The sequence below is a fragment of the Podarcis muralis genome, chromosome 3 (genome assembly GCF_964188315.1).
Source record: "Podarcis muralis chromosome 3, rPodMur119.hap1.1, whole genome shotgun sequence".
Taxonomy (NCBI): Eukaryota; Metazoa; Chordata; class Lepidosauria; order Squamata; family Lacertidae; genus Podarcis; species Podarcis muralis.
The window spans coordinates 53,811,450-53,837,663 of NC_135657.1; the positions used below are offsets into that span (position 1 = coordinate 53,811,450).

General features: G+C 41.4%; 1 protein-coding gene across 12 annotated transcripts in view; it reads right to left on the minus strand.

Moving 5' to 3' along the window:
- ARID1B (AT-rich interaction domain 1B) overlaps window positions 1-26,214 on the minus strand; it is a 345,967-nt gene that overhangs the window by 93,300 nt on the left and 226,453 nt on the right. For all 12 annotated transcript variants that reach the window (XM_028723747.2, XM_028723746.2, XM_028723753.2 and 9 more), the window contains one exon: window positions 21,378-21,621. In XM_028723747.2, coding sequence (XP_028579580.2) covers window positions 21,378-21,621 — 244 coding nt within the window. The remainder of the gene's footprint in view (window positions 1-21,377; window positions 21,622-26,214) is intronic.

The window sequence follows — 26,214 nt, forward strand, 5'->3', positions numbered from 1 at the left end:
CAAAATTCCTAACAAAAACAACAACAACCCGCCCACACAACCAATAATCCCCTCCCTCTTCCCACAAACACATTTAAAAGGGGACAGAATGTTAATTAGCCAAAGACCGGGAAGAAGAGGAAGGAATGTTTGGTGTTGTTGTTTTTTCTTAAATAATCTTCTAAATTTCTATAATGTTATGTGGAACACCTCGCCTAATGAGGTCTTTCAGGTTTTCTTACTATATGATTTGCTGTGCCTGGTAAGTTACGGCTTTTCAAAAAAAAGGTCATTATTTTTTTCTTTCTGGGGCATAGCTATGTTGAAATTATTGCTGTATTTTTGGGTAGTTTTATGATGGGGTTTAACTCAGGGATTGCTACCTTGAGTTCCACAGAAAGTGGGTGAGATATACGTTTTCAAAACAGAACAAAAAAATTCAGCAATTAACAAAACTTGTCGAAATTTATGGTTGTGTCACCAAGACTTGCACATGTACACTGGGAAGTTACTGTCTATACTGGAAAGCTTCCTATGCATATCCTCCTTTCCTGAGAACAAAAATGGTCCCAGGTTCAGTTCCTGGAACCTCTATGTAAAACAGGGCAAGACTCTTGCCTTAAACCCTGAAGGGCTGCTGCCAGTCAGTGTAGAGAATACTGAGCTAGATGCACTGTTGGTCTGATTTGGCACAAAGCATCTTCCCGAGTCCTTATGAACACTCTTGAAAGCTGCCCATAGGTTTCAAGTGTTGTGGGGAGGCAACGTAAGGGAAGCAGCGGCTGCGCGCAGAAAGAGGAGTGCTCCGGATAGGTAACAATATGTAGCATTTGCATTTTTAATTTGAGAAAAAGAGGCCAAAGAAAGTGAAAACTCGCCATGTATCCTGAATTGTATGCAAGGTGCAGAAACCATGCACTATATTGCGCTACACAGAATCACCTGTGGGTAGCAATAAATATTACATTTACTTCTAAAGGAATAGGGAGAAAGATGATTTGCCTTTTTATTTGGTTTTTATGTGGTATCACACAGCCTTTCCATAGCATAAATGTATAAGCAAGTGCCTAGGTGACAAATTGCAATGGTGAAGTATCGAGGACAGTTTCAACCAGCAAACACATATTCATCATCATTATTACTATCGTTATACATAAGAGGAAAGCTGCTGGCAGTGTTTATAGACCAATGCAATAAAAGAGAACTTTTCACAATACTAATATTGCTCTGCCACTTTTGTTTAACCATGGTTGTACAATGGTGAGTTATTATATCTGCTACACAGGCTAACCACTACCGTACATTTTTAGGAATGGAAAATACATGAGGAATAAAATATCAAACAACAGTTCAAGATATTTTAGCAGAGTAAGGTATAGATCTTGGTAGAACAGGTGCCAGTCAAATCGACTGCATTGTGTGCTGGCTATAAAGTCCTTATTAAATAATACATTATCTGAAACAGAATGCCCATAAAAATCTTTATGAAAAGCAGCTACTGGTGCTTATACAATAGTAGCTCTTTAAATTTAACTATCTCTTCATATTTGTTGGGATAATGCCTAAAAGGAGGACTCAATATTATGCCTTAATTATATCCCAAGTAATGCTTTGGTAAAAGTGAAGAGAGACTGAAAAGGGTTTATAAAGTGTTCAGAAACATACTTGCACTTGTGAAAAAGACTGCAAAATTTCTTTTATTGACAGGTTTTCTTGGTTCTTTCAATATTTCCCTTTTAAATATAGTTCTCAAGTTAATTAGGAGCTTTTTTTCAGGAGAGTTGGACTTGATTTGGCCAATACTCCTCTTTTTCACAAAAACATACGTAAACAGAATTTATGAAATGATCTCTTCCACCAATGGAAGGCCCCATTGTGTAAGCAAACTTCCCTTCAGGGAATGCAACAAAAATGTGAGATCCAACCTACAGTGCTACAACTCTGGTTCTAATCCAACATGACATCACTTAATGATGTAGACAACATCACTTTATCCACTAACACACTACACCATCGTCAAGACACCAAAGGGTGGCCAATATGAATTAAAATTCAGTAATGGTTTTTTAAATATAATGAGTAAATTCTAAACATAAAGAGTGGAATCTAGAGATTTCAAATAGACTACAAAAAAGAAAGCACATAACAAATCAATGCAATCAAATTATTTAATATTTATCAGGTGGTGTGGCACTCAGACCCAATCAATCTGCACATAACAGGAATGGATGCCATGTTGAAAAGAAAAGAGTCTGGTTTGATTAGACCTTCAGAAAGTCTTTTACTTTGGACTTTGATGTAAATCCAATCCATGAATTGACTGCATCAAATCACCATGAAGGTATGCTGTTCCTGAGCTATCTTGGTTTTTCTTTTTCTTTTTCAAGGAGCTCCACTAAAATCAATTTTTGCTATTTTACCTTATGGGAGAAGTAACTTTTGATTTAGAAACTGAGAGGAATTTTGTAACTGAGCCAGCAAATAATTTTGGATGTTTAGTCAACTGGTGGTGCTGTTAAGCCATTCTGAGTTCAGTAGAGAAAGGTCCCAATCTACTTGCCACTGAATTTAATGGCAAGATTGTTGTTGATCATAATGGGACTGGAACCAACCCAAAGAATTTAGCTCCATATCATGCTGCTAGAGCTGCTATATAAGTGAACAAATAACTGTTGGCTACAGGGCAACGTAGGAACTGTTCCCTGCGGAATTTATTTTAAAAGGCTACATTTTACTTTAGTACTTCAGGCAGCAGAGCGTGGCCAAGTAAATCAGAACATTTCTGATTCTTGTCTCACTAATTTTTCAAGTTTTAATATTTTAAAAGCTGGAATCTCTACACCCACAATAAATTCTAGGCATAACAACAGCAGCAGCAACTACTACTACTGCAACAACAACAACAAATATTACTTTGTGGACTGTCACCAGTGTTCATAGTACTTTCCAGAATAACACAGCAAAACAAAAACCAAGTCCCTGACTTGTGAAGCTTAGGATGAGGAAAATAATGATTAAAACATATTTTTTTTTTTAAAAGGGCTACCTTATAATTGATACTTTCCAATTGATACTTTCTACCTTGCCCATTACTTTCCTCCTTAACTCCCCTCAATGATCAGCCACTGTTCCAAGAGGCCGAAGGAAAAGGTCTCATCACTGGCCTATTTTGATAGATATAACCTTGGTTTTCCCAGATTGATTTTCCTTCCTCTTTAGTCTCCTTTCCTTTCCTCCACAAATGTGTCACATTTTTACCTTTGGGTGAAGCTTGAGGGTAGCGTCTGTGCTATTTCTAATTTTTGTACAGGGTCTAACCATTTTACTGAACAATCCTAGCCCCCAATCTGCACTGCTGGAGAAGGTTAAGATGACATGGAGGGGTCTCTCCACTGGACTGTGCTGCCAGAAGGGGCAGGGGCTCAGTTGCTATAGAGGGTCTCAGTGGCCATGCTGAAAACGCAGCGCACTGCACTCTACTACTAGTGGCAGTCCTACAAGCAATAGTCAGCATAAGCATAAGCAGGGTGTTACAAGGGAGGCGAGGGACAAGGACTGGTGCTGGATTAAAAATGTCCCATTTTCCAGGGAGGGGCCCAATACATATCCTTCCTTTTGCCCTGGCCAGCGCCAGCAGCAGAGCCTGAGGTATGGCAGTGGATCTGCTGCTCTGTTCTGCCCCAACACATCTGGCCATGGCAATGAATTGCTCTCTTTGGCACTGTATAATAGTAGTAACCATGATAACAACGACATTGTACCATGGCTAAAAAGGTCCATGGCAATGCTATGGCTTATCTTTCCTTCAAAACTGTGCTTTTACCAACTGAACAGCCGAATGTTCTCTGATACAAACTCTGAAGATATGTCCAAAAATCCCTTTATATCAGGGATGGGGAACCTTTGGCCCTTCAGATATTGTTGGACTCCAACTCCCATCAGCCCCAGCTGACATTGCCAAAGGTCAGGGATGATGGGAGTTGTAGTCCAGCAACATCTGGCTCGCCAAAGGTTTTTCCTACACCTGCTATACATTATCTGCTACTGATACATGATGAGGAGTAACAATAGTCTGTTACTTATTTTTTATATGAAAGGTTGTACATCAATGAAAGGAATCTTTCCATGACTGATCTAGACATAAAATCCATTAGCGTCCCTCTTCCCAGTCTTTGTACCCTGCTTCCTACTATATTACTGATATCAAGAATATTTTCATTTTACAGTGGTACCTCGCAAGACGAACGCCTCGCAAGACGGAAAACCCGCTAGACGAAAGGGTTTTCCGTTTTGGAGGCGCTTCGCAAAACGAATTTCCCTATGGGCTTGCTTCGCAAGACGACAGCCCATAGGGAAATCTCCGGGACAGCGGGGAAGCGCAGTGCGTCTTCCCCGCTGTCCTTGGACCTCCTCCGAAGCCTGGCGGCGGGGCGGGGACACCTCCTCCCGCCGCCGCCGGGCTTCGGAACGATGCCCGGATCCCGGGCGGTGGGGCGGGAACGCCTCCCCCCGCCGCCCGCCATCGGGACGATGCCCCGATCCCGGGCGGCGGGGCGGGAACGCCTCCCCCCATCGCCCGCCATCGGGACGATGCCCCGATCCTGGGCGGCGGGGGGGGGGGGGAACGCCTCCGCCGCCGCCCGCCATCGGGACGATGCCCCGATCCCGGGCGGTGGGGCAGGAACGCCTCCCCCCGCCGCCCGCCATCGGGACGATGACCCGATCCCGGGCGGCGGGGGGGAACGCCTCCGCCGCCGCCCGCCATCGGGACGATGCCCCGATCCCGGGCGGTGGGGCAGGAACGCCTCCCCCCGCCGCCCGCCATCGGGACGATGCCCCGATCCCGGGCGGCGGGGCAGGAAGCCTGGGCGCGCTGATCTCGGCGCGCCCAGGCTTCGGCATGCTGGCACCTGTCCGCAAGCAGCGGCAGTGCTGCCGCTGCTTGCGGAGAGGTCCGCGAAGCCTGGGCCGGTCAGCTTTTGAAGGCAGGCGGGGGGCAAAAGTCTTTGTCCCCCCCGCCTGCCTTCCCAGGGGCTTTTAAATCGCCCCGGACAGCGGAGAAGTCCTCCGCTGTCCCGGGCGATTTTAAAATGCCGCCCGTCAGCATTTTAAGATCGCCCCGGACAGCGGAGACGTCCTCCGCTGTCCCGGGGTTTTTTAAAATGCTGGGGGTGGGAAGAAAAGCCCTTGTCCCCCCCCAGCCTTCAGAAGAGGTCGGGGGACAGACTGTCCCCGGACCTGGTCTGAAGGCGGTTTCCCTAGGAACGCATTAATTGATTTTCAATGCATTCCTATGGGAAACCGTGCATCGCAAGACGAAAAACTCGCAAGACGAAGAGACTTGCGGAACGAATTAATTTCGTCTTGCGAGGCACCACTGTATCTATTTAAAAGGAATGTTCCATTTTCACTGTAGCACCCATATACCACGCCAACATAATCACTTTATCCTGGATCCTGAGATCTTGCGAGTGTGATAGGAATTTTATGGTCTTAGATATATGGTAATGTTCATAACTGCACATACATAGATCAACACAGGAAGACTAACCTGGAACCATTTTGATTCCTAAACTGACCAAATCCTTTCTCTGCAAGGTTAAACTGGAAAAGCCTCCCTGTTGTCTCTTTCCTCACAAATCCTGTCTCAAGGATATGTCTGTTTGAATAAGGTGTGAGCCTGTGACCTGGCCCAGGAAATAAGTACCATTACCGCTACAAAAGAATGGCCAGGCTCCCCAGGAAATCCAATCAAGTAACTTGCCAGACAGGAGATAAACTGTGACAGGAGAAAAACAACATTTAAATTTCTGTGATGTAGGTGGGATGTATCTGAGGGCTGGTCTTAGGATACACCCCTTCTGTGATGTATGCATAATGTTTCTGGGGGTGGTCTTGATCTAGAGAATGGGAATTTCAAAAGTCTTTATAAGGTCTTGCACACCATCTTTCTGGGTCCTCCTCCTCTCCTGCGTGTGAGGGAGTACCCTGTTGCAACAGATCAATAAAGATCAAGCTTACTAGCTGCTTTGCTTCTCAATATTCTCTGGTTGGCCTCTGTTATTTTCTCCTACCAATAGGGAACCTATGTAAGGACTCTATATGGGCTCTTGGATACCCCATAAGGGAAAAGGGCATATTTTATTTACGACAGAGTGAAAAGGGAGAGGCAATTTTAACCAGTTATCCATTTCTCTGTAATTCCCCTGTGCTCTCCCAAAATCTGCTATGGAGGGTTGGGGGGATCCTCTGGAATCCTGTGCACAGGTAGCTGCATGGGAAAGGGGGAAATGACAAAAACTGCCTCACTCCTTCATCCATGGGAGATTCTGCAGGATCAAAGGCTGTTCTGTAAATGGGAGGAGCTTTTTCCATTCCTGGAGGTGTAATTTGGGATTCAAGCCTTTGATCATTTATTCTGGTTACTGATTTTCCACACAAACTAAAATGGCTACTTCCAGATTCCATCATGAGGTTCCCCTCTCCTGCTTCACCTTCTGTCTCCCTACCACATTGCATCAGTTGTTATCATGTCAATGTGTCCCTGTGTGTATTTGCATGTGCAACCAGGGAAATCAAGCATCGCTTTACAAAAATCAATTATGGGAGGATGACGTGTGTGCATACAGAAGGCATGAAAAAATTAGTACAGTGAGGGAAAATACAAAACAAAATAAAATATCATAAGAATGCTGGCCTGGAGACACCCTAATCTGCACAGTGAACTGTGTTACCAACATTAATCCATGAAGCCAATCTTTTGCCCTTCCTTTAATTCTACTACAGAGCCAAATGATAGATTTTCCCTCGACAGTGTTTTACTGCTCACCTGGAACTAAGCCTGGGACCTTGATAATTGCAATGCATTACACACAGACTAAACAGCCTTCTAAGGGCCAGATTACACCTTGGCTGATTGGTGTCATAGCGACAATACAATGCAGTCATAAACCCTGTGAAATTGGCCATTTAAGCTGTGTTTATGGTTGCTTTGTGTGCTGATAGATCTGGAATAGAATTGCCACATTTGCTGTGTAAAAGCAATTGCTATATAAAAAAACATAATGCCTGAGCAAGTTCCCCCCATTGTTTGTGCAGTATCTAGCACAGTGAAACCTCATTCACATTTTGACTGCTTGGTGTTATCAAAATAGCACCAAAAGAAAGCACATTCTTAGGAGTTTCAAATATTAATCCACCATCTCTTAGATTGGTAGTTATAGAGCAGGAAGTAGATCTCTTGCCAGCTGTAACATCTGTACACTCTAGCCACACCCCTATTTTCATTAGGAGAAGCAAAAAACAAGATTCATTTTTCCTTGCCCTCAGGATGCTTGAATGAAGTCCTCAAATTTCATGCCAGAAATGGTGACGGACCAGGGCAAAAAATTCTGCTCAATCTTTATAAATGAATATTTCAAGAAACTGAAGTAGGAAAAGGCACAGAAATAACATCAGGCTATTTAAAAGAGCACATTGACTAAAAATCCAAAATGTTTACAGGTTGTTTAGCCTTGGCTGGTAGCAGTAATGTGAAATCCAGCAAGGACAAATGTAAGATGTCACACACAAGAATAAAAACCAAGAGCATTACTTATAGGAAGGGGGATAAATGTCTAGTTTGAACACTGAGGAGACGGGTCTATGAGTTAAGGCTGAGTATCGAGAAATGTCAACAGTTGCAAGCTTGGCACAAAATACCCATGTCGTTTTAGTACAGGCATGGCCAATGTAGTGCATTCACGATGTTGTTGGACTATAACTCCCCACATCCTGGCTATGCTGGTTTTGGCCTATGGAAGTCCAAAAACATCTAGAGGGTATCACATTGCCTGCCCGTTTTAGTTCATATCAAAAGAAGCATGATTTTTAAAACCTGGGAAAATACAATTCAACACAGGCCTGCAATTGTCGTTATTATGCTAATAATTTCAAGAACAACATTGAGAAGGATGATGAAATGTCCAGAAGGCATGCTGTATATACAGCTGAAGGTCCTGAATATATTCAGATTGGAGAAAATATCTTTGAGTTGTCATTACAAGTGCCACTACAGCACTTTGGAGAAGGAAGGAAGGAAGGAAGGAAGGAAGGAAGGAAGGAAGGAAGGAGGAATGCAGAATGGAAGGAACTGAAGACAGCCAATGAATCTTCACAGGGAGAAACCTTCCCCTGGCCCAGTTCCTCTTCCGCCACCCTTTGCCTCTTGCCAATGCTCTATATTCACTCAGTAATGAAGAGAGACACTCGGGCTCCTCACAGTTCTCTAGTGCCTGACCTTCTGCCTCTTCCCATGCCTCCTCTCTGGAGGAGGATGCTGTGGGGGCTGGAGCCTTGCAGAAGGGAAAAATAGCATATATGTGACTCTGCCTAAAACCAGACCGAATCATAAGATGGAACAGCCTCACTGGGCACTCAAATGACATAAGCGCTTGCAAAAAAGAAAAGAAAAAAGAGGAGCAGTTGTTAGAGGGGATGTTCAGATATTCTCCCCCTCACCTTCTGGTTGCTGAGCATATTGCCAAGCTCGCCTGCTGACAGCAAGCTCAGAAAACTGCCCCACTAAAAACAATCCACGAGGGCACTCCATCTTAACTTCTAAGGCTGAACAACAGACTCATAAAACGCTCCACAATATGAACACTGGCAGAAACTGCTCATTTCAGAATCGAACCAAAAGGAGCTTACCAATATGAATGCCACTTTCCAGTGGGCAAGCCATATTACAAAGACTCAAGGGAAGCATGATGAAGTTTTCAAATTTTAAAAGTTAAAGGTAGGCGGAAACAAGAGGAAGTGTGGGAGAAATTGACCCATCACAGCAGATGGAATCTGTGTAACTAACTGGGCAAGATGTATCTATGGCTGAATTATTAATGTCCTCTGAAAGAAACTTCATGAGTTTTGTTATTTTTGCCAATACTCAAACAAAATAATCTATATAAAAAAGGGACTGATCATCAGATTCATCAGGGACTGAACTAGAAGTGAGGTCCTGAGTGCTTATAAAGCAGATTTTGGCTAAGAGTTCACCAACAGAGCATATTGCTTGAGAGATTGTGAAGTCCCCCTACAGCAGAGAAACATGGACAGGAATGCATTTGGTATGGAAGTATGCTACCTTAGAGCAGGGGTTATTTCCAACTCTAAAATTCTATGATTCTACATTTCTACAGCAAATTAATAAAAACAAGCCTGGCTTTCCGCTATCTGCTTGCCTATTATTCCTCCTCCCCATTATTTATTCCTTTAGTGATTTTTTTTTGTTTGAAAAGCTTAATATTTAGCTGCCTTTTGAAGGAAATGGGCATAGTGACAGATGAAAGACTTTATTCATCATATAATTCAGAATGGGGGGGGGGGGAGAATCAACTGCTGTGCATTTAAGATTCTAACAACCCTGCAATTTTGTATAGTCGTTTCCCCCACCCCACCCCAACCTGTTCTATCGAAGAAATCTGCTTTTATTCTGCTAATAACTAACCACAGTTAGAGCAGCATGGATCCGATTAGTAGTTCTTATGGTACAAAGAGGAGGGGGGAGAGAAAGGCTGTGAACAGGGTTGCCAATTTGTCCACCTGGGTCTCTAGGAGAAAGATTAGATGAAAGCTTGCTCTTTTATTACCCACTTCATCTCTGCTCTATACTTAGGCATTTTCAGAACTGAGGTACTGCATTTTTAAAGGTCTAATTTGACCACCTCAAAAAAGCTTTCCTTCAATTTCCCCAGTGTCCCTGGGAATAACACACAGAATCGTGCAGCATTTAAAATGGGAAAACGAGAGTGGCGGGCAGGCAGGCAATGTATGATGTTCCACAAATTCCATTGTATTTCTACAGTGATTTATAAATTGCTGTCATCCTTTTACTACGTAAAAATTCACAACGTTTGTGACTGACTCTGGTGTGCACCTGGTGTTTTTGTTGTCTTTTCAACTCTCGCCTCACAAGTTGCCCAATTGTTTTAAACTCCTCATGACTAAAAAAGAAAGGGGGAGGGGGAGAAAAAAGGAGCATGTGGTTCACTGAAGGGCTGCCAGGTTAGTTAGAAAGCCACCAACCTTGGGCAGAAGTATGACTGTCCTTGTTAGCAGTTATGCTGGGTACGTACTGAGATGTCCAATACGAAATGCAACAATGCCATAAAATACTGTATTTTTCGCTCTATAAGACGCACCAGACCACAAGACACACCTAGTTTTTGGAGGAGGAAAACAAGAAAAAAAATATTCTGAATCTCAGAAGCCAGAACAGCAAGAGGGATCACTGTGCAGTGAAAGCAGCAATCCCTCTTGCTGTTCTGGCTTCTGGGATAGCTGTGCAGCCTGCATTCGCTCCATAAGACGCACACACATTTCCCCTTACTTTTTAGGAGGGGAAAAGTGAGTCTTATAGAGCAAAAAATACGGTAATTGGAAAAAACCAACATACATACCTAAAATAGAAGAGGAAGAAATCTTACATTTTTAGATTAATGTAAATTCAGAGAAACATAGTTAGTGTACAAACAGTAAGAAGATGCGTAGTAAACTGTTGGAAATGTTTGCTGCAGGTTGTGGGAATGACTGCCAGGGAAGGGGCATTTTATCTTTTCCTCTTACAACCACCTCTTCCTTTCTACCTCGCACTGTAAACATACACACACAGTTAACTTGATGGACATCAACTCCATGGCGGCACAGGTTATGAGATTAAGGGATGGGCATCTGCCAACACAATCGCCTCTACAACCCCTGTCTTGCAATGTATGCCTCTCAGCTACGTGGTTTGCATTTTGAAGGTAACTATAAGGGAAGGAGATGTTTTATTGCCATCTATTCTGGCCTGAAAGTAATTTCAAACACTGAACCTGCAAATTAAATTTACTGAAGAAGAGCCTAAGAAGCATGCCATTTATACCCTAAATAGATTTGTTTATCACTTTACACTTTTGTTGTTTTGCATTTCTCTTGTTTTCAAGTAAATTAATGGCTGTCTTCAAACCCAAATGACACCACAGAAGATGCAAGGAACCCAGAGGTGATTCAAGACCCTTGTTGTTTTTCTTATAATCCTATTTTCCAGTGGATGGCTGGAAATTCACAGGCTATCAAGGGAGCCACTAAGCCATATAAAGGGCTCACAATAATGACAACCCCCCTTCTTCTCACTATTTTTACAAAGGGAACAGAGGTCAGATCAACAAGCTGCCGGAGAAAACTTGCACAGCAAATGTAAAAGTACCAGTAAGAAGGAGGCTTCCTGGAAAATATGCCAGAGGCAGCTGTCTCAGTCTCACATTCCGGATATAAGAACACTGCTTGTTCTGCTACAGCTCAAGATGGCCCAAAGAATCAAGCCGTATCTCTGCCCATGCAGGTGTATGCTTATGCATGCTCACACACATACATAAAACCTTCTCGGTCTATTTCTTGCATCTAATGGAGAGGGCTAGATGTTGCCTCTAAATGTCCCTGCCATGACAAATCAGTATGTCACATTACTTTTTATTTCTTTTTTGTTTTATTTCCCCCATTATTCTCAAATTAGCAGCACTGAACACAATGCATCATACAATACAAATTACAAAATCAAAAATCAAATTTAGTACTACTATTATACATAACTGAAACTTATCTATAGTTGGGATGTAGTCCTTAATATTCATAGCATCTTTTACAACTTAATCATGGTGGCTATGGGTAAGGTGCTCAAGAGAGTTGGGGGCCAGGTTGTTCCAGACATTTTGGGAAGAGACTGATAATACCAGGCTTCCTCAACCTCGGCCCTCCAGAGGTTTTGAGACTACAATTCCCATCATCCCTGACCACTGGTCCTGCTAGCTAGGGATCATGGGAGTTGTAGGCCAAAAACATCTGGAGGGCCGAGGTTGAGGAAGCCTGATCTAGATCCATTTCAGTCTGGTTTAAGGTCCCAGTTGAGGGCGGAAATGACACTGGTTGCTCTGAAGGATGACCTTCTGGGGGAAACATGGGACTGTGACCTTGTTGTATTGGATCTCTCACTGGCTTTTAATACAGTGACTGGACTGGCTCCATGGGTTTGGCATGAAGCCACAGGGTTATGGTGCTGTTCTACTAACCTAGAGGGCTGGTTGCTAAGGGTGGTGCTTGATTACTACAACTTGGTTCCATGACAACTGGCCCGTGGGGTCCCTCAGAATTATATCCTGTCCCTTCTGCTCTACAACATCTACATTAAGCTGCTGGATGTCAGGAAATTTGAAGCTGGGTGTCATCAGTATGCAGATGAAACTCAGCTCTGTTTCTCCAGGTCGTCAGTCAGGGGAGGTTGAACAAGTTCTGAACTGAACACTGGTCACACTGGTATGAATTGGATCAGGGCTCATCCTGATAAGATGCAGGTGCTGTAGCTTGTTGGTTCTCAGGTTCAGGAATTAGGAACACCCAGAGAAACATCCCAGAGCATCAGGACATATAGGGCCAGAGCCTGGGCTCTCATAGGCCCTGTGCCCTGAGCCTGAAGAACCAAATGCCTCCCACCACACATCATCAGTCTGGCACTGCAGGGAGTGCACCGGGAAAGAGTTCTATGGAATGGAGGAGTCCCTGTCTTCAGGCCAGAGGGTTGGCCCTTTAAAGGTCTGGCATTCTCTAGATAGGGGTGGAGTCTGGAGATGGTGTTCTGGAGACAAGAGGCTCAAAAGGCCTGTCTGTTCCCGACCCTTGTTAGCTTTGAGTGAAGTGTGATAATGCTGTTGCAGGTAGGTGGTGGTAACTGCCTTGGCCTTGCAATGCCTAAGAAGAAGTTGCAGTTCTCCATGGTATGGTAGCCTTGCCTTTCCTCCAGCCCAGCCTTGCCTCGTTCTCTGTGGTGTCCAGCATCAGACCAGACCAGAACACTAATTGTTTTATTTTGCACTAGCTGTTTTGTTGAATATTGTTGCCTTCTCAGAGACAATAGCTTAAGAGCGGAGGTGGGGGGGGGCGGGATTTCCAGGAAGCATCTGATTGGATACAGTGGGAAACTGCATAGGCCTTTGATCTGATCCAGCAGGATCCTTACTATGCTCTTATGTTTACTTTTATTATTACATCAATTTTTAGTGTTAAAACGATTTGTGCGACCTGTCTGTCCACCCTGTGTACTTGTTTCTTTTCCCCTTTCCACAAATGTATGCACATTCCTGTTTGCCACCATTGTCTGGCAGCTTTTATGTTTTCCTTCTGTTACATAAGGTGTGAAAGGGAGATTTACACCTTGAGTCACGAATGTGCACTAGCCACATGCTGGAGAATCATGACTGGCCACAGTTTGCTGCAGATTTCCACTGTGTGTTTGGAGTAAATATTTACTCTTGATGTTACATGAGTGAGCCTCAGATTCATGTCCTTCCTTTCCATCATCCTCACTTGGGGGATTCATTTACTTTTAATTCACTTACTTCCTATTTTAAGGTGATCCACAGTCTGTTGCTACATCTGAACTGGGAAATAGGGTTGTGCATACCCTCCAAGCTGAAATTGAGAGGGCAAGCCAAAACATGGTTTGCTAGTTTAGCTCAAACCAAGAAATAAGTGAATCTGAATGGAGAGAGGAGAAACCCGCAGGCTGGAACATCTCAAGAACCACAGAAAGTTTTACTCTCGTAAGATTGAATGTATTGCCCTCGGCTGTACTTGAGGGACGATTTCAACAGATTCCACACGAAAAACACTTATGTCCTTGTGGAGATGGCAGTACCAAATCGGTGGTGCATGCCCTTCTGGCTTGCACTCTTTATAAAGACTTGAGGAATGAGGTTATCACCCCTTTTTTATTGTCCATTCCAGGTCGCCCAGCCACTGCCACAGTGTCCTTTCTCTTGGCAGATCAAGATGAGCAGGTGACAGCAAAGGTTGAAAGGTTTTTAGCTGGGGCAATTAGAATAAGTTCCACTATTTGACTATTGATTCAAAGCCTAACATGTATTTTATATAATTGACTTTTTTTTTTTTGTATATTGTATTGTTGTTTTATTGCTATGGCTGATGGCTGACGCAAGTAAAGATTCATCCATTCATTTTCAAGTACCATAGAAAGTTAAGTAACAGAGGAGACAAAGCCTCTCCTGACAAATCTGAACATACATAAAGAATGCTAAATCTAGAATACTAGCTCTGGTATTTGAGTGTTGCAATTCTCCATGCATCTTTAATCCACATGAACCCTTTATCAATTCAGAATCCTCCACAAGGTCACACACAACACTTAGCCACATGCCTTTAATGTGGTTTGGAAACATCCAGCTCTTATGTCAGTTTCTGTTTGCAAGGGGGAGTAACAGCATTAATAACTCCTGGTTATATCATTTATAAACATGCAGATGTGGGTTATTAAAGATTAATGCATTTCAGGATTGGTGTCGGCATTCCGTTTGTCTCATGCCGAAACCAATTCTGTTCTTCATTAGTCAACGACAACCTACATCACCCTGTTGTGGAAGAGAAATCAAAGGTACAAGTGTGAATTGAGAATAAGCGATGAAACTGATTACTAAGAAACTTAACGGCTGTAATCAATCAACACATCTCAATAATTTGAGTCCACCACTATCTGGGGATAAGGGGGGGGGGTAAATCCACAAGGATAGTTTGTTATTATTTGAATACATCCTTAGAAACACCATTATCAATGACCTCTAAAGAATTTTTTAAGCACTTCTCATCTTTACAAATATAACTAATTGTGGAAATTGTAATTTGAAAAAGGAAATTAATAAATTAGTAAATAATAATTCTGGTTTTGAATTAATTTCCAAAATTGTAGCTCTGCCATAGAAGATAATAGGAGCAGCTCATAAACGCCCCCTGCAAATACTTTTCTTCTTTAGTGACTTTGTCCAGATACAGTGGTTTGACAGTTATGTCTTCCATGAATAGACACTGTCTTCCTTGGATAGACTACACAATTCTCATAGTTCTTATACTCTCACAGAAGTGGCAGTGACAATATATAAAGAAACTGTTGAAGTGTCAGTCCAGCAACTACACTTGCAAGTTCCACAGAACTATGTTTCCTCTATTTCATGCCAATGACAGTAGGGAATAGAAGATTTGTGTACACCTTAAAAGTTACTTCTGCTCCATGCGTTTGCGTCGGAGGACAGTGGGGAAGACAGGGCTCTGCAGGGTCCCTAATCTATATAGAAGTGGTGACAGTCTATAGCAGCTCAGAAAATAAACATCAGCCAGAGTTCGATTTATAAGAAGTTTTACCAAGAAATAAAGCCCTGCAGCCAACAACAACAAAAATTAGTTGACAAAGCGGGAGCAGACTAACTGAATTGCCCTGTAAATGCATCCATCATTTCTTAATATTGAAACATCTGATGGAGGAAAAAGAGATACCTTTCCATTTATGATGTGTTCACATCAATATTTTATGATGAGAACACATGAAATGGAAAGAGGAGAATGTAAATTGTTTCATCTGTAAGACCATAAACTAGACATGTATAAAACTCATATTTTCATAATGCAATAATCAAAAATACAGTATTTTTCATGAATGTGACAACTGTGGATGAATGATGGGATAAAAAGTATTACTTCAATAAAGGACCAGATTTTAAACATTTACAAATTAAAAGAAAATTCTAACTGGCAATGTGAATTAAGCAACAGATGTTGCAGGTAAACAACACTTTTATGACTAACAAGGGCGAAAATACTGTAATTATTTGTCATAGTCTCCTCTAATACAAGGAAATGTCTATAGTTTTAGACACATATTAAACATAGTTTAATTATTTTAACATGGTTTTAATGATTTGATTATTTGTGGTAGTTTAAATTAGTGCAACACATTTATTCATGGGTAACCTATGTCTTAAAGGTTTAAGTTACTTAATAGTAACATAAGAAATTAAAAGCTCTGAAAAAAAGGGAATAGGAATTATCCTCATGGTGCTAATACCTTATGTGAAGTAAGCCCTTTGGCTGTTATCCTGCATTGAATTATGCGGCTGAAGTCCTACTGAGCAGCTCATTACTTTGCAGGATTGCAACTATAGAATTCAGCAAAAATTACTTATCATTAAAGGTGTTCAGGATTGAGACCCAATTAATGTCTATAATCTGGTGGGTTTATCTTTTCTTCGAAGCTAAAATTTCTTCCAAACCAGAAAAAAACCATTGTGTTGCTCACTATCACAGTAAATCTACCAAGGATTGCAATGAATGAAGAATATTGCAGATTGCTTTATTTGATATAAGTTGTTTATTTTAAAGTTATTGTGACTTCTTTGTATTGGATCAGATTGTTATTACGTGTGTGATCTTTGCTGTCTATTTTGTTGTTTCTTCAGCTTGTAAACTGCCTTGTGCATAGTAATATAGAAAGGAGGTATACAAATTAAAACTGAAATGAAATGAAGAACAGTCTGCTTCACAGGCAGGCACTGACAAATCTACCTGCCTCCCTGCTGGACGTAAATAACTGGACAAGAAAGACTCATAGCAGTCTCAGATAGGCTCGTGCAATAGTTTGGCTATGAAAAGAAACAACTTGTATTTAATAAACAGTTTCTGTTTTTAGCCAAGTGTCCACAAGTAAGGCAAGGCCCCACCTTTGCTTGATAGATGGGTGGAAGAAGAGGCGGGTTCTTGTCTAACTTGCAGGAAGTTTTAGAACTCCAGCTCCCACAATTCCCAGCTGGCATGGCCAGTGGCCAGGGATGATGGGGAGCTGGAGTCCAACAACATAATCATTTGTGATTTGGAGAAAGATAGAATCAGCTTGAGAAACTCCTGTTTCTTTTCCCCTCCAAAGCTTTCTGCAGGTGGGGAAAGCTCTGCCTTTCTCTTTAGCAAGCATGGAAGGTTAAAGGGAAAGGCGGAAAAGTACTTAGTGAGCAGGAAGTGTTGGCAACAGAGACAAGTACCAGCCCTTCAAATCTTCCTGCAAGTAGGACAAGACCTTGTCCCCCTTTGAAACCTATTGTGCTTCCTAGAGGCCCACAAGGAGAAGACAGAAGACTCAGCTACACAACTGCAAATAAACCGTTTTAAATATGTTGCAAAATGCAATATACAAATGTGACACTAGATGGCGAAACTGAGCTATGGAAAATTCAATGTATTTTTCAAATCTTTTTTAAAAAAAGCATTTTCACAGCTTTTTTTAAATATGTGTGTAGATTCCACCAGAATCTCCCCTGCCTTGGAGAATGGCAGAAAGTGAAAGAGACCCGTGCTGCAACTTTCCATTTGCTAGCACCTCTGCAAAGAAGAGGATGTTAGGATATTTCCGTTCCACCTTAAAAGGGAGCAGGCTTTGTGAGTCACAGAGTCTGCGTATTTCCTGTTCACAGGATGTTTATGCTTTCGTTTTCTCCCTGTGCCTGAGACACTGAAGCAGGCAGTCATGTTTTTTTCTTTGTTCTGACCAACGCTGAATAAACTTGTAAATATGGTCTTCTGAGTGCATCTTTCACTGTGCAAAAGTCTGCTGATAGAGCGTGCATCAGCTCTGGAATGTTGTAAGCTATTTCTGGAGCTCATGTCGCTAATTGATTGATACTGCGTTTCTACGGGAGGTCGATGGACGTCCGGAGACAGCGTGGGGGCATGATGGCTTTTGTCTCCCTGGCAGTATCCCAACAGAGAAGGCTCCACCATTCTGGCTTCTAGCAAACATAGTGGGCTTGGAAGAGAAATGGTTCAAAAAAAGAAACAAAATACTAGACATATCTGCCACTTTTTACCTTATCCACACTGCTGGTGCAAGTAAGACCAGACTCCATGGGCTTGCCCAAGGGGTGAGAGGGAAACATAGGAAGCTGACACCATGGTTGTATCCAGTACACTACTGTCTACACTGACTGGAAGTGGCTTACAGATTTCAAATAGGATTTCAGTCTTTCTAGCCTATCTTGAGATGCTGAGGATTGAACTTGGGGCCTTCTGCATACTAAGCAGGTGCTCTACTATTGAGCGATGACTCTTCCTCAAATAGGTAGATAGGAATAGGCACAAAGGCAGAGGCTTGGGTAGTAAAGCCAAGCTGATATGTGTTGATTCCTGTACGTAGGGAATGCTATCTTCCCTTGTGGAGAAGCCTGGTGCTTACCTGTTCTATTTGAATGGTAAGATAGAACCTGTTGCTGCTCATGAACTGCTGCTATATGTTGGGGACAGAGAGAATGAGAAGCCTGGAAACTGAATTCCCTTATTATCATTATCACAAGGCAACATGGACTGTAATTCGATATATCTTAATTCACCATTTCACAGATCTGCACATTCTACGCTCCTCAACTTTATGATACCAATCTGATTTGTAAATCTAAACAGTCAGGGTCAATTCTGGAGCTTTTTCAGGTGAGCGCTCTGAATATGATTACAGCAGGGCTGAATTAGCATTAAGCTTTATATAAGCAACCAACCACTCAGAGGCTGCCAACCTTTTTTTCTCCCAACAAGGTGCTCACATCTTTGAAAGCTGGCTGGATCAGAGGCAGAAATTGAGCCTAATACTATTACTATTACTTATCAGCCACCTTACTCACGGAAATGACCTAAAGTGACTTTCAGACACAATAGAAATACAAACACTAATGACAATAAACACAATCAATACAAAAGTAAAAACAAACAAACCCACATCTATACAAGTAAGAAATGACTTTTAGGCAGGCATATAAAATGTAGGCATACTACACACCATTATATGAAGTTCATCTTGCTCTTCATAGTGTCAGAGAATTGAAAAATAAAGCTACAGTTAAGTGAGCAAATGAAATGTTTCCCTTGTATTGCTGTGACGACGTTCTGAAATTTGTAAAACTGCTAAGTAACTGTTTTGTGCATTAGGTGTAACTTTGTCAATAAAATTGTTGTACTGCCAAGGCCAATAAATGTCATTCATGAATCTCAAAAAACAAAACAAAACAAAACAAAACAAGCTGCTGTAGAACATTTGACTCCAGAGAGAAGTGAAACCTTTTTAAACATGAGAGATTTTAAAAGGGCGATCATGTCAATTTCACTAATGCATAATCCCCTTGCTAGAGTGGGTTAAAATAACAGCAAAACCAGAACAGACTCAAAAGGTTCCTCTCAAATGAGCTGTCTATTCCTTTGAATATTAAACAAAACTGGTTGGGTAAGGCGTATAAGTGTTTGCTATTTACTCTTTGATTTGGCTGCATGGGAATGGGTCTTAGTTTATAGTTTCCTAAGATTTAACAGCATCCTCTTCCATTACAGACTGCTTGCACTCCCAAGACAATTGGGAGTGGGGGTAGTGTTTACTATTTTGGATAGTTAGTCCACAAAATAATCAGGGCTTGCATCAGGGTGTTTCTGTGGCTACTAAAGCACCTGGTGAACATATAATATTAGGGCTTGAGAGCTGGCCATAGAATCATGCACTCCCAGTCTCTTCCTTTTTACATTTTTGCTTTGTTAGTAAATTGGGAGTTTTGGCCCAGGAGGCAAGCCAAGCTAGCATTCGCTCACTTCTCTGGCATCAGCAATGCATTTTGATGTTCTGCTGTGTCAGCTTCCACTCCTCAGCTCTGGCTGAATTAGAGAGAGTAGTGTGCAAGCCTCCTAAATGACATGCATCGTTTTTTACTAGTATTAATATACCAGGACATATAGCATAATAATTTAGTAAAATACGAATCATAAATGAGGAAACCGAAGCATAGATTGTACAGAGATATATGAATGATCTCTCTCCCCTCCACTGGGTGTTTATTTAGAAAAAAAAAATTTTAAAACCAAAATCTAAGTTACAGATTGCTAATGTCCCCAAAACACAAATTATACATTGTGGCATTGTTATAAGGAAGATGATTTGATAAATTATTTATTCATAAACTTGTAAATGTTGTTGTCCTTAATAGTAATTCTCCACTCTGTATTTTATTCCCAGAGTGGAAATGCTGTCAGGGAACAATTATAGAGACTAATAATAATAATAATAATAATAATAATTATACCCCAACCATCTGGCTGGGTTTCCCCAGCCACTCTGGGGAATTATTATCAGAAATACAGTTTTTGGTCTGCACAGGGGGAAAAATGCCTATTGAGTTTTAGGGGATAGTCTAGTATTGAGGCTGTGCCAATGTATTCTAATACTCGCAATGGGTGATCATGAACAACATGGGAGAGAAAATTTGCAATTGGGGAGAAAAGCATTTAAACATTACATGTGACAGAACAAGCCACTGGGAAGATCATGTGGCAGGTTAGTTGTGTGTGTCCTTTTGATGCTTTGTAGCTGCCAATTTAATCTCATCTGAGGAAGGAAAGAAGTAAAGGATTCTTTCGTGCCAGCAAGCCCTAGGAATACACCTTTATTTTAACAGCCTTCCCAGAAAGGAACCCCCTGCTACATTTTGGCGTTGTCTTGTCATAGCTATCAGCAACACAACAGCTGCTTGTTTTACAATGACTTGCTAGAGAGAAAATGATATGAGGAAGCCAATCTATGTCACATGGAGATGCTCATAGCAAGACATAACAGGTGGTAATACAAGAGCATTGAGGTCAGAACAAATAAGGTAGGATGAGCAGGAAGAGAAAATTAACTGAAGGCAGTGCCAGATTAAGACCTTTAGAGGCTCTAACAACTTCAAAGATGGTGGTGCCCCCATATACAGTATATCTAATTCAAAATATAAACAATAACAAACTGTAAAATAAAATTTTGCTTTTTGAAATGAAACAAAACCTACAATACAATGGAAAATATTTATTTTTGTATACTTCCAGTTTATTTATATTTGAAGAATTTTCTCCTACTTTTTCTAACTGCAAAACCTTTGATCAGATTCTCAAAACTAATCTTATGTAACACATCTGCTTCTATACTTAGTAGAGATAAGGTCTTCAGCCTGCCTTGCTGCATGGTTGTTCTGTTGGTATTTTAAATGTACTTCAACTGGGAAAATGAATGCTCAGCTGAGCAATTTGTGACCATTAATGTTAAAAATCTGGCAACAGAAGATTTCTGTGGTGTTCCCCTTCCCTTGATGCCCTAAGCACGTGCTTATTTGGGCTATTGGCTAATCCAGCCCTGACTGAAGGTAGAGAAAGGTCACATGACAGGAACATTTTAAGACAAGTTGAGTCCCTTCATTCAAGGCCTTGGGATAGTGGAAACCCACAATCAATGTTTTTGAGATGCCGGAGTCCAGTCTGTGTAGCAAACTACCAAGAATACCTCCTGCACAACCCAGTTCTATAATGTCAGTGTGATACTTAATCTTATGTCACAACGTGATAATTCATCTAATGTCTGAATTATTTAGCACATTGAAAATGTGATCTTTGCCCATGATGGGAAAGTGCAAAGCGTATACAAATGCTGAAGGAAACATTTTAAAAACGAAACAGTAGAGGTTAGATGGATTATTTTCTTTTTAAAGCCCGCCATTTACCTGGAATACTTGCAGGAGAAATGGGACCAGATCTTGACTGGTTGCTTCCAACGGGAGAGCCCACAGGGGAAGGGGAAGGCCCCCCAGGGATACTGGAGAGATGTGGGGAGGCATGAGGGGAGAAAGGCGACTGTGCCGGGTTGCTCTGCTCCCCTTGACTGCTGGTGGAACCTGATGCACTAACCGCTGAACTCAGTGTTGCTTCAGTTCCTGTGGGCAGGTCATCAATGGAACCCGATAAATCCTGAGAAAAAAGAGGGGAGGGGGAAATTGGTAAAGGAGCAGTTGGAACCAACATCCAAGGCATAGTATGTGGAACAGCAGATGGTGGCAGGACATTTTTCAATTTGAGACAGATGTCATGGAAACACTGTCTAGAGCTGAAAAGAAGGGGTTAAAATTTTAAACAAATGGGGCACTGTTTGGATTTTCCTCACGCCACCCCACAATATAAAGGCATAACAAATGTGCAACACACACTCAGATATTTCATATTTCCCAGGAAGTCAAGGCAGTTAGAGGGGAAATGCATTCACATTTCAATTTACCTTATTTCTTACTACAATGTGGCTGCAAGTTAGACCTTTGCTAAAACTCCAGTGAATCACTCATGGAGCTCTCTCTATATATATATTACCTGGATTTCTAGGACACTCACAGGTGTCCATTTGTGCATATTTTAGTGTTCTCTGTATTTTATTTTGCCATTTATTAGATGACTATCCTATACAATTATTTATCCTATTAACCCATTTATACATGGTGAGTTTTTGAATATGATGCTGGTGCTGCAGTACAGTACTTTTATTCACTTTAAAATCAGATAGAAAAAGCAAGACCCAAATCCCTTAGCAAATTACATTAATGCAAGATTTGTTCTGGTGTGCTGCTTACATACCACTATAGTAAATACAGTGAGCTCATTTAAAATACCCCTCAGGCTTCAGGGGTTCCATTTTTATTTATTTATTTTCCATAACCACAAGGCATAATATTGGAAACATAGCAATCACTTCTGCTATACCAACAGAACACAAAGTTATGGCAAATAGTGAATTTATGCCAGATCCAGCAGTGGTGTACAATCATAATGCCAGTGAAATAGGAAAAAATGCACAGAGCTGGCAGAGTGGAGTCCTATGTTACTTCAAAGGTTATTCTCACTCTCAACGATGACATAACAGAAAATGGTGGCATAATAAAAACATTCCATTGGATCACAGAATTATAGAATCAAATGCAAACGCTTCCTCATTTCCTTGTCTGTCACCCAGCCACATCAAAGGATACAATTCTGACTAATTCAGAAGCCAATCTATGAGTACCAGAAAGAAAAAACAGATCTCATATAGAATTTTTTGTGGCATGTGGCTGTGAATGCACAAATGAAAGCTCTGGTGATGGAAAACATGGTGACAGGGAACGTAATGCATGAGAAGACTTAGGGTGCATTTAGGTACTCTGTTGGATTTTGTTTTAAGCCACCACACACCTCATCTCCATTGTTGTAATTGGGGTTGCAAAAGTGAAGCATCCCCTACTCTGACAGGCTAAGCTTGAGAGGTGGGCTTAGCAGATCATCAAAGTGCTAAGCCGGCCCTTTGCAAGGAGCACAGGGCTTGCAAAGAGCCCTGCTGGATTTGGGCATGGTTTGGAGGACACAGCTTTGGTAATCAGGTCCGCAGGCTGGAGGTTCTCTGCCCCCTGTCTAAACTACGTGGCCCCTCCAAGGTTTTAGAGAGGGCATACTTCCCACCCTGGAGATAACAGGGATTGGACCCAGAACCTTCTGCATGCAAAGTAGGTGCTCTGACACTGAATTATGGCCCTTCCCCTAATTCAACTAATGTCGTACAATGCCTTCCATGCACAGGTACCCTGGGGAAACTGTCAATGAGCAAAGCTGTGGCTGGTTGGTGCCAGTGGAGTTGGCAGATTCTATTGGCACTGTTTTACTTAATCCATTGCTGCTGAGAGTAAATAGGACATAGTGTTAAAGGATTCCAGCACATTATATTTGTATTCAGATATAACAGGGAGAAACATTAGCTTCTGGCCCTACAGATGTTGTAGGACTACAAATCCCAGCATCCCAGACCATTGTCAATGCTGGTTGGGCCTGGTTAGAGACAAAGTCCGGCACATCAGGAGGGTGACAGGTTAGCCACTCCTGATTTAAAAAGCATTCTTTCCTTGTGTGTGTACAGAAATGGGTTATGACTCTGCAAGCCCAGCATCTGTTCCTGATATTTCTCAAAATGCTAAACCATGATTTAGCATTGTGCATGAGGTAGGCTAGTGGATAGAATGCTCTTTTTTTTAAAAAAAAAAAAGGTTCCGCACTAGACTCAAGCTTAATTGGACAAATCCCTTCCTGCAGTTTCAGGTTTATTATTAAAATCAGTATATTTACTTCCACGTAATGGGCACAATCTAAGGAGGCTACCTTGTGCCATCAAATGAGAACACAACTGCTCTTTGTGCCTATGTCAGTCACAGCTGGCAATGGTGGCCAAACTATCTGTTTCCTGGCCCTTGTGGATGTTGTGGAGCATTCATGAATCTCCCCTGAGAGAGATGCATCTGTGAAGCCAGCTCACACAAGCGCTTTGCTGATGAACTAGAGCATGGGTAGGCAAACTAAGGCCCGGGGGCCGGATCCGGCCCAATCGCCTTCTAAATCCGGCCTCCAGACAGTCTGGGAATCAGTGTGTTTTTACATGAGTAGAATGTGTCCTTTTATTTCAAATGCATCTCTGGGTTATTTGTGGGGCATAGGAATTCGTTCACCCCCTCTCATATAGTCCGGTCCCCCACAAGGTCTGAGGGACAGTGGACCGGCCCCCTGCTGAAAAAGTTTCCTGACCCCTGAACAAGAGCACCTGTTTTGGGTTGGAGTCAATGCATTCAGCACTAGGATATACAATAATACGAGTATGAGTAGCACACACTATAGGGCCAAAGGGGTAAACATTGTTAGCATGCCACATTGGGAATGCTTTTCAGTAGAAGAAGATAAAGAAAATATTTTTGTTGAATTTGTGAAATGCAAAATCCAAGTAACATTCTTCATGTCACAAAACTCTGATGAATGTGTACTACTGTTGAAAAAGCCTTTTTAAGCTTAACTAGTTTCATTTGTAATGAAGACACATTTTCACCTCACAGAATCTTCTACCCAGGATCTTCTTTTCTAATTAAAGTTTATTCTTTTAAATAGGAATACTGAAGTATCTACAACTGATACTTTTAAGTTATTATGCAGTGTTTTAGACAGAGCTGTGGTATATGCCAGGATCAATTCAATTAAGAAAATGAGTTTTTGTGAATTATTTGAACTTGGCAATCAGGTGCAGTGAAGTCAGAAATTCATGAAGCAGTAATTTCAGCATATTAAGAGATATATGTTCAGTATGTGTTTTAAAAATGATTGCTAATTGTTATGTATAAAATCATGATGGAATACTTTGATAAAGCAGAGGGGTGTTTTTTTCTAGAGAAGAATATTTGGCCTATTGATAAACATTTACACTAAGTTTTGTTTTCATGTAATAAAGGGCATTCTTTGACCAAGTCAAATATATAACAAATGCAACAGAAACTGCTGATAAAACAAGTACAGGCTACAAAGAATATAATAAAATATGAAAACAAACTCCCTCAAGATAGGTTCGGTTGCTTAAAATGAATACCGATCTTGTGCATTGTAAAAAAAGAAAAAGAAAGAAATCATGGGCCCCCAAGGGAAACATGTTACAATAATGCACAATATGGCTTTTAGGGTAGCCATTCCATTCAGACAGCATCCAAGAAATTGATAACATTTTTTTGAACTGCAGGTAACCTGTTTTATAAGGCCAAGTAATGTTTGAAAATGTTATTAAGTATGTAACATACCGAAGGATAAAATGATTTGCAGTTCAGGGATAAAGGCAATACCCAAGAGTCCACTGTAATGCAACCATTTATCTTTGACTCCCTCAGTGAACGCATATGAGGAGGAAAGCTTGAAGGGAGGGGGAAGGTATATAGAGTGGCTTTTTCCTCCCCCCATCAGGTCACATTACGGCTTCTCATTTTACTAATCCCCCATGGGGGTGGAGTGACTGACAAGTCCCAGGCATTTCCTCAAGTGCCTGCCTTCAAGGGATTTCCTCACAAATCTGACACAGCTCATTCATAAAATCAAAAGGGGCACACGTGATGCCATTCTGCATGAAGAGCTATGCTGTGTCCAAAAGAAGAAGAAGCAGGAGCTGGGGAGTGAAGAGCAAGCAAGCACAGCTTTCAAATGCTTTATGCTCTCTTTTAAAAACTATCGCTACCCACCCCACCAGTATGTCATTCTCCATAAAAATAAACCAGAAGGATTTCTTTCCCACACTGGATAAAACTACAAGGCTAACATGCAGATCATTTAACCTCTCATGGAAAGATATTAGTACAGAAAAAAGCATGGTTTTTTTGCTAAGGGAAAAAAAATGTCAGCTCTCTTCACAAGTGAATCAATATATTTATCCTCTCCTGATCAAATGTAAAACTGGCATATATGAAACACCACACTGCTCAAGATAAAATTCCTCACATGGTAATAATATTTGGGTTAATCCTATGTGTAATTCAATACATATGATAAACATCGGCATGCAACTTGCCACGCGTGTCTGTGGCAATAAACTATTACTAAAAATTTGTGCACAAGTTGATATACATGCATTTCTCACATATGAAAACCTACTCCTATGATTTCCTAGACATGTACTTTCATAAGAAAATTCAATGTCTGTGTACATATAGTGCTTCATACAGCAGCAGTTATATGTACTATACAAACAAA